Below are 13220 nucleotides of genomic sequence, written 5' to 3' on the forward strand. Positions count from 1 at the left end.
TTGTCTTGAGGGATTGGGAGGGAGACAAACCATAAGTGACTCTTAATCTCACAAAACAAACTGAGGGTTGCTGGGGGGAGGGGGGTTGGGAAAAAGGGGGGTGGGGTTATGGACATTGGGGAGGGTATGTGCTATGGTGAGTGCTGTGAAGTGTGTAAACCTGGCGATTCACAGACCTGTACCCTGGGGGATAAAAATATATGTTTATAAAAAATAATAATAATAAAATTAAAAAAAAAACAACAACAACAGGAATTGACCGGTCACATTACTAGGTTCTGAAGTCACTTGGAAGAGTCCCCCTCTGTTTGGTTATCCCACCACCTGGATACATAGTTAATTCATCTTATTTTACTTTTGATTTTTAGGAATTGCTTTATTTTATTTTATTTTATTTTATATTTTCACTGTGTAAGTATGTGCAATGTTCCAAGTCATGTGGGCTACAGCAAGGTATACCCAAAGAGCTGATTCCTGGCTTTTTCCCCCTTGGGCAACCTTTATTTTTATTTATTTATTTATTTATAAAAATTTTATTTATTTATTTGACAGGCAGAGATCACAAGCAAGGCAGGCAGAGAGAGAGAGAGAGGAGGAAGCAGGCCCCCTGCTGAGCAGAGAGCCTGATTCGGGGCTCGATCCCAGGACCCTGGAATCATGACCGGAACTGAAGGCAGAGGCTTTAACCCACTGAGCCACCCAGGCGCCCCGGGGAACCTTTATTTTTATGATATTTTATGGTTTATCCTCTCATTTTTTGATAAAAAATACAAATAAATATGTAAATATTAGCATCTCTTTCTCAGCATTTTTTTTTTTTTTTTAGCCTAACAATGTATTATGGAGACCCCTTTGTAATATAATCCAGAGATTTCACAGCGGCATGCTACTCCGTTGTGTAGAGGTGGTATCGTGTTTTATTATTTTTTTTTAATTTTATTTACTTATTTGACAGAGAGATCACAAGTAGGCAAAGAGGCAGGCAGAGAGAGAGGGGGAAGCGGGCTCCCCGCTGAGCAGAGAGCCCGATGTGGGGCTCGATCCCAGGACCCTGGGATCATGACCAGAGCCAAAGGCAGAGGCTTAACCCAGTGAGCCACCCAGGTGCTCCTCGTGTAGTGTTTTTAATCAGGCCCCTTTTAGTGGGCATGTGGGTTTTTCCAGTTTTACAATTTTACTAGTGCCTTATTTTTTTTTGTACTTTCCTGGTGGATCTATGGAAAAGCCTTTTGTAGGTGGGATTGTTGAGTCCAAATACAAATGCTTGTGAGTTTTGCTAGGTATTGCTGTATTCCGTTGATAAATGTGTGTGCATTTTCTGTTCTCCCCAGCAACATATGACAATGCCCGTTTCCCCTCAGCTTTGCCAAAAGAATAGGGTATGTTGCTGAGCTTCCTTCTGTGTGGTCCCCAGTCCTGTACATGAGAAGTAGTTAATTGCATTTTTACTGTGATGAGCAAGTATGAACACTTTTTAAAAAGATTTATTTATTTATTTCGGGGTGTGGGGGGAGGGGCTCAGAGGGAGAGGGAGAGAGAATCTTAAGCAGACTCCTCTTGGAGCCCGAAGTGGGGCTCGATCTTACAACCCTGAGATCATGACCTGAGCCAAAACCAAGAGTCGGTTGCTTAACTGACTGCCACGCAGGCGCCCCAAGAGGGGACGTTTTTTCATACATTTAGGAGTCATTGCATTTCTTTTGATGGGGATTGTCCTTTTCTCTTGCCATTTCTTTTAGTGTCCTTTCTGTGTTTGAGATACCAGCTTGTTGCCTGGTATAGGTTTCAAATATTTGTTTCCAGTTTTTACCATGAAAAGCTTTTCTTCAATGTTCCTATATAATCAAATGTATTAACCTTTTTACTTTACTAAGTCTTGATTTTGAATCACAGTTAGGTGAGAAGTCTACCACCGAACCACCAGTGCACATGACTTCAAGTCATCATTAGGGTCGCTTCCCTGTCTTCTGGTTACAGACAAAAATGACCCATGTTTTCTGCTGGTACTTTTGTGGTTTCATTTTTCATGATGCAGAGTATAAGGAACGGATTTAGTTTTTCCTTTTCTCTATGGCTGTCCATTATCCCAGCCATCCTACTACAGAGCCCACCCTCTGTCACCCAAAGGATATAGACAGCCACCTTTAACACACACCGAATTCTCTTACGCCTTTGGCTCTATCTCTGGATTTTCTGTTCTGTTCCATCAGTGTGTTTGTCTGCTTATGAGCCTGTACCTTCTGTTTCAGTTATAAAGGCTTTATAGGGAAAACATTTGACACCAATCACTTGTAAGCTCTCTTATATGTTACCTATATACAGGTTCTGTATGCAGCATAGTAATCAGCAGCTTTATTACATGGATTCAGAATTAAGTTCAGATACGGACGCCTGGGTGGTTCAGTTGGTTTGGCGCGTGATCCTGGGATCCTGGGATGGAGTCCCACCCCCAACACCCATGTCCCTCAGCAGGGAGTCTGCTTCTCCTTCTGTTCCTCCCCCTCCCCCAATTTGTGCTCTTTCTCTCTCCCTGTCTCTCTCAAATACATAAATAAAATCTTTATTTAAAAAGAGTTAAGTTCAAATAAATACTCTAATGAATGCAAATGCACCTTTAAACATATAAAAGCAATGTATTTTCATTTTGCTTTTCTTTCTTCTGAAGATTTCTCCTGTGTCATGAGAAACCACTCTTAGCCTTTTGCCTTAGCTTAGATTTTCCTGTTCTCAGCAATATTTTGTTGAAATTTTCATAATGCAATTGAGTCTTGTGATTTTAAACTCTGTCCTTTGATACCACTTCTTGAAAAATGCAGACAATTAAGCCTCTCCCGACTCCACATGGCCCCCTGGCTGCCTGGCCCCCTCCCCTTCTCCCAGCTCAGATAAGGGGACCTCTGATATTTAAAGGGTTCACTGTTGAAAATAATGCTTTTTAAAAATGTACCATGTACACATTTGTTACATTTGCACGTTGACAGCACTTGACTCCAACAATATAGAAACCTGCTCTGCAGGCATGTAGTTATTTGGGGGCTGTTAATAACAGTACCTCCGTGCCTAACTGGTTCTGGGCACCTTCTAATGCCCGACCTGGGCCTATCAGCTGCCAGTGACCGCTCTGCTCTTTTATTCCAGTGTCATCTTCTGCTTTTTGGGTAAACAGAAGCCTTTGTTCTCGACCTCTGGTTTCTGCCCATTCCGTTACAAGAACATTCATGTCAGGGCCTCTGCACCGCATATCTCCTGGGCTGGGTGGTACCCAGCCTTACATGGGTAAAGGCAATCACTGGAATTTAATTCCAGGAGGAGGCAGGACAGCATCTTACAGTCCATGTTCCTGGGGGAGTGTGCTATACATGGTTATTTGACCCGAAATCTGGCAGCGTCATTGGACTTACGGCTTACGATTTGCCAGGCACCCCGGGGGAGTGGCATGCCTTCAGGTTATTCCAGCTGGCTGGCTCTGAACGTACAGAAGGGTCAAGAGAGTGCTTCCTCCTCCAAAGTTCAGTCCTCCTTCCAGAGTCTTAATGCTGCCCAGAGCCTTGGGCCTCGCTTTCTCCCCACCAGTTTTAATGCTGCCTGAACACCTGGGCGGTGCTGTTGGTAGGCCAGTTCCAATGGTAATGGCATTCTCTCTGGTATGGTAAAACACTGGCAATGCCAAACCCAGGGCCTTGGGTCCCAGGCATTGTCCCACCTCGGCGACAGAACCAGGCTACTCTCTTTATTCTGCCCACCAGCCTCGGGAGCAGTCCTCCCTCACACTCTGCAGATGACGGTCCCTCTCGGGTCATCCTGTACTCTGCTGTGGCTTCTGGTGTGCTCTGTGGAAGCATGGTGTGTCCCCCCCTTCCTGCCTTCAAGAAGCATGCTACCACCACCCCCTGAGAAAGCCCTGGGACCCCAGGCTTGCGTCTCTCCAAAGTCTGTGACCTCCAGTTCCAGGAAGTGCCAACACTGCCTCTCAACCAGCTCTGCATCCTGGTCCCTGTTTCGTTTCAGACTCCGCAGTCTGTTCGATCTCGAGGCTGACTCCCGCATGGTGGCCCCTGCCTCCCCTTTTCTCTTGCTCCTACTGAGTCTGTGGCCAGGTTCCCCGATTCACCCCAGAAGTGGCTGCCCCCTCTGTTGTGCCCCAGCCCTGGCCTGGTCCAGCCCACCTCCGTGGTGGCAGGCAGCCATCCGGCCCTCCTCGTGTGGCTCCTTGCATACGCTCTTCACACTCCTGCCCAACTGGCCTTCAGAACCCCCCGTGATCTATAACAAGTGTGGGCCGCACTCCTTAGCCCACCTAGGGGCCAGCGCTGCCCATTCCAATGCCAACTTGACTTTCAAACAGGGTTTGTCCTGTTCAGGGGACACATGCCAGCCCCACTGCTGCCCCCTGCATGTGTCCTCTTCCCTGTGCAGGCTGGGCTCTGATCACTCAGCTCTAGACTTGACCTCCAGCAGTACTCCATCTGCACTCAGAAAGTTTTTTGCGCCTTTCTGTGTCCTGGTCTCCATCTCTTGTGCCGTCATTGTTTAGGCATTTCCCTTAACACTTTCACCACCTTAAACCCTTGAATCCATTGTCCGTCTCTTGGTAGCGAACTCCGTGCTCCACACAGTGAATGTTCACTGAACTGAAATCACTGCTCAACACGCTAATTTGTAGTAGTTCTTTTTGTCTGTACTCATTTAAGAGAGAGAATTCTTTTCTGTTCGTGGTGCATTCACCCAGAGCCACATCATCTTTTAATGTATTATACTTAATTTTATACTACTATATTATTTATACTATAATACATAACATGTATACTATACTATACTACTATACTATAATATATTATATATATACTATAATATATATTTATACTATTATATATAATATATAATATATATTTTTATATATGCATATTTATACTACTATATTATATTATGCTACTACTATACTATATATAGTAATATACTACTACTATTATTATATATTATACTATACTATATAATATAATATATACTACTATATTATATAATATATATTATATATATTATACTACTATATTATATACTACTATATACTAAAAATATCGCAGAGACCACCCTTATACTTATCGGTTGGCAATAGATTTAAAAGTGGAATCAATTAAATTCAGTTTGGGTAGATAATACCCAAATTATTCTTCAAAATATATTTTCTTATACCATACCAATACTTGTCTTTATCAGTCTATAACATTTGGCTAATCTGATGAGTAGAAGTTGTTTTTACTATTTTTCATTTAAACATGTAACCTTAGTTACTGATAAATATGAGGCTCTCTTCATATACTTATTAGCCATTTGCATTTTGTCTTTTGTGATTTACTCATTTATAGCCTCTCTTTCTGTATTGAGTCGTTGGTCTTTTTCCTAATGATGTTTGGAGACTCCGAAGGGCCAAAGGGAAATGCTCCAGATCAGAATGGTTTACATAAAGCAATTGTGACTTCTTAGTAGATGACATGTACACAAACACACACACACACACACACACACACACACACACTCTCTCTCTCTCTCTCTCTCTCTCTCTCTCTAGGCTTATTGTGCTGTCATCTTTTTTTTTTTTTTTTAAATTCAAGGTAGCTAACATATACTGTAGTTTCAGGAGTGGATTTGGTGATTTATCAGTTGCATAGGACGCCCAGCGCCCATCACAGCAAGTGCCCTCCTTCATGCCCATCACCCATCTAGCCCATCCCACCCTCCCCCCAGCAGCCCTCAGTTTGGGAGTTCAGTTGTTGCTCGCACATGCCGAGAACCCATACGGAACTTGTTAAGGAGGCCGTAACAGTGCTCTGAGCACAGCGTTGTTCTCCAGGGAGGGCCTCGCGTGTGTTCGGCAAGAGCAGGGTGAGTATGCATGTGTGAGGTGCCACGTGCTACCCAGTTTCAGGAACGGCCCAATTCAGAGGACAAGAGCGATGTTTGTAATTAATTGATTAACTGTAGTGTATTTTAGTCTTTGTAACTACAAAAAATTTCGGTGCATTGATGATTTCACAGTTCAGGAATTTTGCTATATGCTACAGTTGAGATAACCTTCCCTTCTTTATTTAAATCTTGAAGTTCTCTGTGTACCTCTGTGTCTCCCCTCCCTGTTCTCCATCCTGTACAGCAGAGACCAGGTGTCGTGGTGGTTTGCAGGCAATAACACGCTGTTTCTAAAGGTGTTTTACGTCAACTCGTTTGAAAACTAAGTTTTATTGGACTGACTTTACTTTGCAAATGTATTAATTTTGGTAAACCCTAGTATGTGCAGACTATATAGCTCATCAAGAAATGGCTGGTCTGGTGCTTCATGCACAAGACAGATAAGCTGTCATTTGTTATGGAAGTTATTGACAAACACTCAACAGCAGTGTGTCTTGCAGTGCAAACTTGGTTCTGTCCCTGCATTCGAGGGTGCGTGTGTCCAGTATTAGACTGCAGCTCCGAGCAGGGGCAGTTCCTGATAGGATGCCTTGTGCAGTGCCTGGCACATCGTAGGAGCTCAGTAAATGTTTGAGGGAATGTATTCAATACTCATTCAACAAAGAAGGGCCGTAACTTAGGCACGCTAACGTGCTGGAGGACTGGATGTGGGAAAGACCTTGCAGAGCTGCTTAAATTGCTGGGAAGTAACGTTTTCCACACAGCTGAGGACATGTACTTTATACATCTTCCAGGCGGTACATGTAAACCTTTTTTTAAGCTCATTTTTAACTGGAAGTAAATGAAAGGTACACATTCAGGGCGAGGTAGTTCTCGTCCTGATAAAGTCATGTAGGCTTCTTCACACCTGCAGAATATTCTTTTTTTTTTTTTTAAGATTTTATTTATTTGACAGTCAGAGATCACAAGTAGGCAGAGAGGCAGGCAGAGAGAGAGGAGGAAGCAGGCTCCCTGCTGGGCAGAGAGCCCGATGCGGGGCTCGATCTCAGGACCCTGAGTTCATGACCTGAGCTAAAGGCAGAGGCTTTAACCCACTGATCTTTCCGATCATAAAACAGAAGGAAGAAGGGGATGGCATTCTTCCCCCAAACCCATCTACAGGAAGGAAAAATGCCACAGGTCTTCTGAGGCGCACCTGACTCTTCCCGTTTTTACAGGCATGTTCGCCACAGTTGCTGGTATATCTCAGCGGGCTCCTGTGCGCTGGTCAGAGAACGTGATCGGCGCAGCAATTTGCTTCCCATATGTCATAGCACTTGATGATGAATTCATCACGGTGCACAGCATGTTGGACCAGCAGCAGAAGCAGACCCTGCCCTTTAAGGAAGGCCACATTCTACAGGATTTTGAAGGTACTGCTTTGCACAGAAATCTCAATGAAATTAGGTTATCAATCCGTTTGTGATGTTCAGTAGATGTTAGTAAGGATCCATTCGGAGCTGGACCTCGGGCTAACTAACCTTCGAAGCTACACAGTTGCTGGTAATGCAGTCTCTGGGCTCCAGGGCCTCCAAGGGCAAAGGGGAGATAGACATTTGGGCCGAGAGCTGTAGCAGTGGAAGAACTTGATAGGCACGAAACAAGGCCAGTTGGGAGAGCAGAGGAGGAAGTGTTTCTTGGAAATATCAGGGAGGGCTTCCTGAAGGAGATGGTATTTTAGCCAAATCTGTAAGGACGAGTAGGAGTCAGCCAAGCAGATCTGGTGTGAAAGAACACCAGGTAGAGGGAAAGGTGCCTGCAGATCTGCACAAGAGGGAGCCCTGAGCTTTAGGTCATGCGACCAATTAAGGATGACTATAGCACGTCATGCTTGAGGGGGGCCGGCCTGAGATGAGGCTGCAGCAGACCAAGGCTGTCCAGACAGACCTCCCTTTGTGTGCACCAGTGAGCCAGGCAAGGGATTTCTTTCACTTTTCCTAAATTTTATTATGAACATTTTCAAACATACTGAAAAGTTGAAAGGAAAACAAAGTGAAGCACCATAGACTGTTCAGCTAGACTCAACACTTGGAAACATTTTGCCAAGCCGTTGAAAAGTAAGAAAAAGACATCATGACAGTTAATCTGAAATACTTCAACATGCATCTCTTAAGAATGAGAGCATTTTCCTATGTAACTGCAAAGCCCTTGCACCCCTTAGAAAATGAACTCTAATATCCTGGCCATGTTCAGATTTTCCCAGTTGTTCGAAGAAGATCTTTTATGATATTTTCCTCAAACTGGGAACGAATCTAGATTTATACATTGCATTTGCCACTTAAGGATTTTAGCTCACCAAACATTGCCCTTCCTGTTCAGGACGCGACAGATATCACTTACTAAGACTTTCGGCCCCCACATTAAGCGTGTCATGCTTCATTTGAGGGCCCCAGTACACACATCAGAAGAGCATGTCTCATAACAGTATCCTGGTGCCATGGACCAGTGGTAGAGGTGGGCACGGGGTCATGGGCACATAGAGGCTGCTGGTGTAACCTCCCCTGCCCCCGGTGCACACAAGGAGAGGCTTCCCAGGAAGAGGGACCCCCGTGTAGAGAAGGGACAGAATCTCCTCTGAGTATGAGAAAATGACTTCGCTTGTGATATAGGAGACACGTAATCTTAGCAAGAGAGCGAGTGGGAAGACTATAAGGAAGATGTCCAGGTAAGGAAAGATGAGGCCTTCCGTGACACCAGACAGTGGGGCTGGAGTGGAATGATAGCTTCCTAGGAGAGAAGAGTGGAGGATCTGACCCTGAGTCATCCTTCAGACAGGAAGGAAACATCATCTCCGTGCTTCCTGTGCACAGGTGATAGTTTTCTTAAAAGAGTGTCTGGAAGGGAGCAGAGCCCAAAGCTTCGTAGCAGGAGTGTGCCTTCGATTAGAGCTCCAGTTCTGTGGACTGTCTGCACAAGGTCTCACAAATCCCATGAGGGTGATGGCCACGGGTCTGTGACCTCACAGGGCTGTCCGGAAGTGATAAGGTCAGACCAAAACTTGGTTATTTGGATGGTAGGTGAATATGAAATACCTCATGGTTCAGAGTGTAGTATTATAATCTTAGTTTCCTATAAGCTAACATGGAAAGAAAAGAATTCTTAAAAAATTTTATAAGAAGTATAGCATAATTCTCATAGATCACCATAATTGATCTCTACAACTTCTTTGGACCGTATGTTATGTATCTACTCAACTGATTTGATTTTATTTTATTAAGATTTTAGTTATTTATTTGAGAGAGACAAAGCATGAGCAGAGGGAGAGGGAGAAGCAGACTCCCTGCTGAGGGCCGAGCCCACACAGGCTCAATCCCAGGACTCTGGGATCATGACCTAAGGTGAAGTCAGATGCTTAACCAACTGAGCCAACCAGTTGCCCCACTACTCAGCTGATTTTAAATTAATCAGCCCCCCCCCCTTTTTAAGATTTTATTTATTTGAGAGAGTGAGAGAGCATGAGAAGGGGGCGGGTCAGAGGGAGAAGCAGACTCCCCGCAGAGCCTGAAGCCCAATGTGGGACTTGATCCGGGGACTCCAGGATCACGACCTGAGCTGAAGGCAGTTGCTTAACCAACTGAGCCACCCAGGCGCCCAGCACTTTCAAATAAATGGCAGAAAAGCTTATTTTTTACTTTGGAAATGTGGTATAGCATCCACTCTTTTCCTGACAGTTAACAATATGGGAGGAAGGAAAGAAAAGCATTGCAATGTATAATTTCTTTAGGAATTTTGTGTTGGGAGAACTACAGTGAAATCAGCCATCAGATTGGATGACAAGCCTGTTTTGGGAGAGCAGTGTATGTCTGTGCAAGATGTTCTTTCTCTTTCCAACACTGTTGACTTTTTCCCCAGGAAGAGTGATTGTCGCCACCAGTAAAGGAGTTTACATCTTGGTTCCATTACCCCTGGAAAAGCAAATACAGGATCTTCTAGCAAGTCATAGAGTGGAAGAGGCTTTGGTTTTAGCAAAAGGAGCCCGGAGGAACATTCCAAAAGAAAAATTTCAGGTTTGTAATTAAGTCGGTCCCAAGAACGCATGCCGCCAAGCCACCAGCTAGCGAACATTCGGATCTCACTAACATACGTTGGCCCTTTCTGTGCGCCACGACCTTGCAGATCAGTTTTGGCTCTGGTGTTTTGTTTTCACAGCCTGTCCACGTCACACAGGTACGAAGGCTGTTTGCAGAGCAGTCCGAGACAGCTGGACTGAGGTCTCCCTGCCCACCGAGCCCAATAAACCTCTGGTTTGATTCCGGGGTCTCATATACACACCAAGTAGTATTTCCAATTGACTCTCTTCTTCAGTGGGCCTTCAGAGAAGGGTCAGGAGCATAGTTCTCCTAAACCAGCAGAGTAACCGTATCAGCACATCACAGTTCAATATTCAGAATTGGTAAATACAACAGAGATAGGATTACTTTAAAATATCAGGGAGAAGTAAAGACAAATTTTAGACCTTGGATCAAAAGAGATAAAGTCTACTTGACTTTCAAATAGGGAGATGGTAGAAACTCATTCATTCAGTAGTTTTTTTTTTTTTTTTTTTTTAGATTTTATTTATTTATTTGACAGAGAGAGACACAGAGAGAGGGGGAGCACAAGCAGGGGGAGTGGGAGAGGAGGAAGCAGGCTTCCCACCGAGCAGGGAGTCTGATGTGAGCCTTGATCCCAGGACCCTGGGATCATGACCTGAGCTGAAGGCAGCCACTTAACCCCTGAGCCACCCAGGTGCCCACATGCAGTTTTTCTGAACAAAAAGACAATATGGTCTGATGAGGAGAGTAGGGGAATAGATAAAATGCCCTAAAATGGGGCTGGATATCTTTAATTTCTATGATTATATAAAAAAGAGTGGACTTTACAGATAATGCTATAGAAGCCAATATTAGTAAGAAAAAATCCCAGCTGGTTCCTGTGGAATTATAAATATGTGAAACTACAATAAACCTCTTGTTCAAATTAGAAAAAAATTTTTTTTTTTAATTCTAAATTAGAATTTGTCTCCTGATTTAGAATTTGTATTTGTTGGGATGGAGTTGAATGTTAAAAGTTTATAGACTTCTAGTATCTATAGGAAAAGCTTTGTTAGCCATACTGATAAATGGCCCAATACTGCAGGAATCCATCTAATTATTTCTGGAGGAGAAAACTTTTAATGCACTCGAGACGGCAACTTTAATGTAGTTGGGGTGATAAATAAAACTGATCCCTCTCTCTCTGCCTGCCTCTCTGCATGCTTGTGATCTCTGTTAAATAAATAAATAAAATCTTTAAAAAAAAACAACTGATCCAAGAATCACAAGTTATTTTTATGTTCAATGAAATCAGGTTCCCTAAAAATTGCTGCTTGACCAGTTGTTAGGTTAGTTCATGTTACACTATGTATTTGAAAGTAATGAGACATCCTGTGAGTGTGTGTATGCTGTACTGAATATTGAAACTGATCACGCAAAGTTCTGTGATGTAATCATGATCCCTTGACAGTTACCAATCAGTCTGATTTCCACACAACTCACTGATTGTTGTGGGATGAAGTAATGCCTTCTGACCTCAGTTGCTTTCTGCTGCCAAGTAAAAGAAGACCAGACATGTAATTTATGGTTATGGGTTTGAAAGTGGGCATCTTTTTTTTGTCATTTTTTCTTTTTTTGTCTAGTTGACACACGATGTTACATTAATTTCAAGTGTATAGCTCAGGGATTCACTGACTCTATACGTTATGCTATGCTCACTGCAAGTGAAGAGGGTGTCTTTTCTGCATTTAAAGATTGATAGTGTTCCTTTTTGTTCTGGATTTTTTAAGATGAGACTTACCTATTTGCGTTCAGCAGGGGGCAGCAGAGGCAAAAAGAAGAGCTGTTCAGGGGCCTTGCTATGCTGAGCTCACTTCCCTCCGCAGCCTGTAGGTCAAAGCCAGGTGGGGTGGCCATGCCTTCCATAGGGTCTGAGGTCTGTCATTGCCCTTTTTGCTCTCTACCCCATAAGCCTCCTGTGGACATCTTGGATGTTTAGGTGAGCCACATGTTGGGGCACCCCCTCCTTGCACACACACATGCTTTAGGTGCGCAACGTTTTCTTACAGAAATCTCCGGTGTTCCTTGTCTGATCTTCGCCCCCTCCCCTCTCCTTTTGCTGGAGTAGCTATGTGCAGTCAGTATGGGATCTTATTAGTTGTCATCTTGCTCGGACATCATCTGAGTGTCATCTTGGTATCTTTTCCTTTCCTTCATGCTTTCTGCCTTCTCGCATTTGCTGCAAACTCCTATATCTAAACCTGGAAATACACCCTCAGAATGGTCTTGAATTCAGCCTTCATTCCCCGTGCCCATTGCTGTTGCTGTACAGACCCTTCTGTTTTGCCCAAGTTATTATTTTAACAACCTGTGTGTGTGTGTGTGTGTGTGTGTGTGTGTGTATAGTCCATCCTCCATGCCACTGTGGGAATGTTCTTTCTGACTTACAGATGGACTCCTTTGCTTAGAGTACTGCGGCTTTCCAAGCCCTTCGTGGTCTGGCCCCGCCCACTTCCATGACCTACCTGCCGCCTCAAAGGCTAGAGGGCAGCCCCTTAACAGCTGACAGCTCCTAAAGGAGCCAACAACAACTCCTGAGCCCTGCAAGGTGCCTGGGCTCTGCTGGGTCTTTCAAAACAGTTTTTTTTTTTTTTTTTAAGATTTTATTTATTTATTTGACAGACAGAGATCACAAGTAGGTAGAGAGGCAGGCAGAGAGAGAGAGAGAGGGAAGCAGGCTCCCCTGCTGAGCAGAGAGCCCGATGCAGGGCTTGATCCCAGGACTCTGGGATCATGACCTGAGCCGAAGACAGAGGCTTTAACCCATTGAGCCACCCAGGCGCCCCTCAAAACAGTTTTAATTGTCAGAACGATTTAGAAGTAACCAGCACTACTATCTGAAGATGGAAGGCAGGACTGCTGAGAGCTGGTTTCACGCATGGACACCTCTCTAGTTGCAGGGGTGCCAGCCCTCAGAAGCAGCATGTGCCCCGCCCCTGACACCCTCCTGCCCCCCATCCTCGCCCCTGCTCCCACCCTGTGCCTTGCCTCCAGTTAGCAGAAGGAGCCCTGGGCTTTCACACCCCTCTCTGCCCTCCCCTTTGCCTGATTCCTGATACATGCAGGTTTCAGTTACTGGGTGTGCTTCCGGACTGGACAGTGGTTTCCATACTCTGCTTACCCCTCTTATCTGAGTCCTCCCCGTCCCCCCAGGCAAAACCGATCCCTCCCCTGCTTTCTGCGGTTTGTGTGTCAACACTCAGCACA

General features: G+C 44.4%; 1 protein-coding gene across 2 annotated transcripts in view; it reads left to right on the forward strand.

Moving 5' to 3' along the window:
* The window catches only part of TGFBRAP1 (transforming growth factor beta receptor associated protein 1), a 73811-nt gene that overhangs the window by 29302 nt on the left and 31289 nt on the right, over positions 1 to 13220 (forward strand). For both annotated transcript variants that reach the window (XM_032351691.1, XM_032351690.1), the window contains 2 exons: positions 7119 to 7313; positions 9793 to 9947. In XM_032351691.1, the coding sequence (XP_032207582.1) occupies positions 7119 to 7313; positions 9793 to 9947 (350 nt within the window). The remainder of the gene's footprint in view (positions 1 to 7118; positions 7314 to 9792; positions 9948 to 13220) is intronic.

This window comes from Mustela erminea, chromosome 7, assembly GCF_009829155.1.
Source record: "Mustela erminea isolate mMusErm1 chromosome 7, mMusErm1.Pri, whole genome shotgun sequence".
Classification (NCBI taxonomy): Eukaryota; Metazoa; Chordata; class Mammalia; order Carnivora; family Mustelidae; genus Mustela; species Mustela erminea.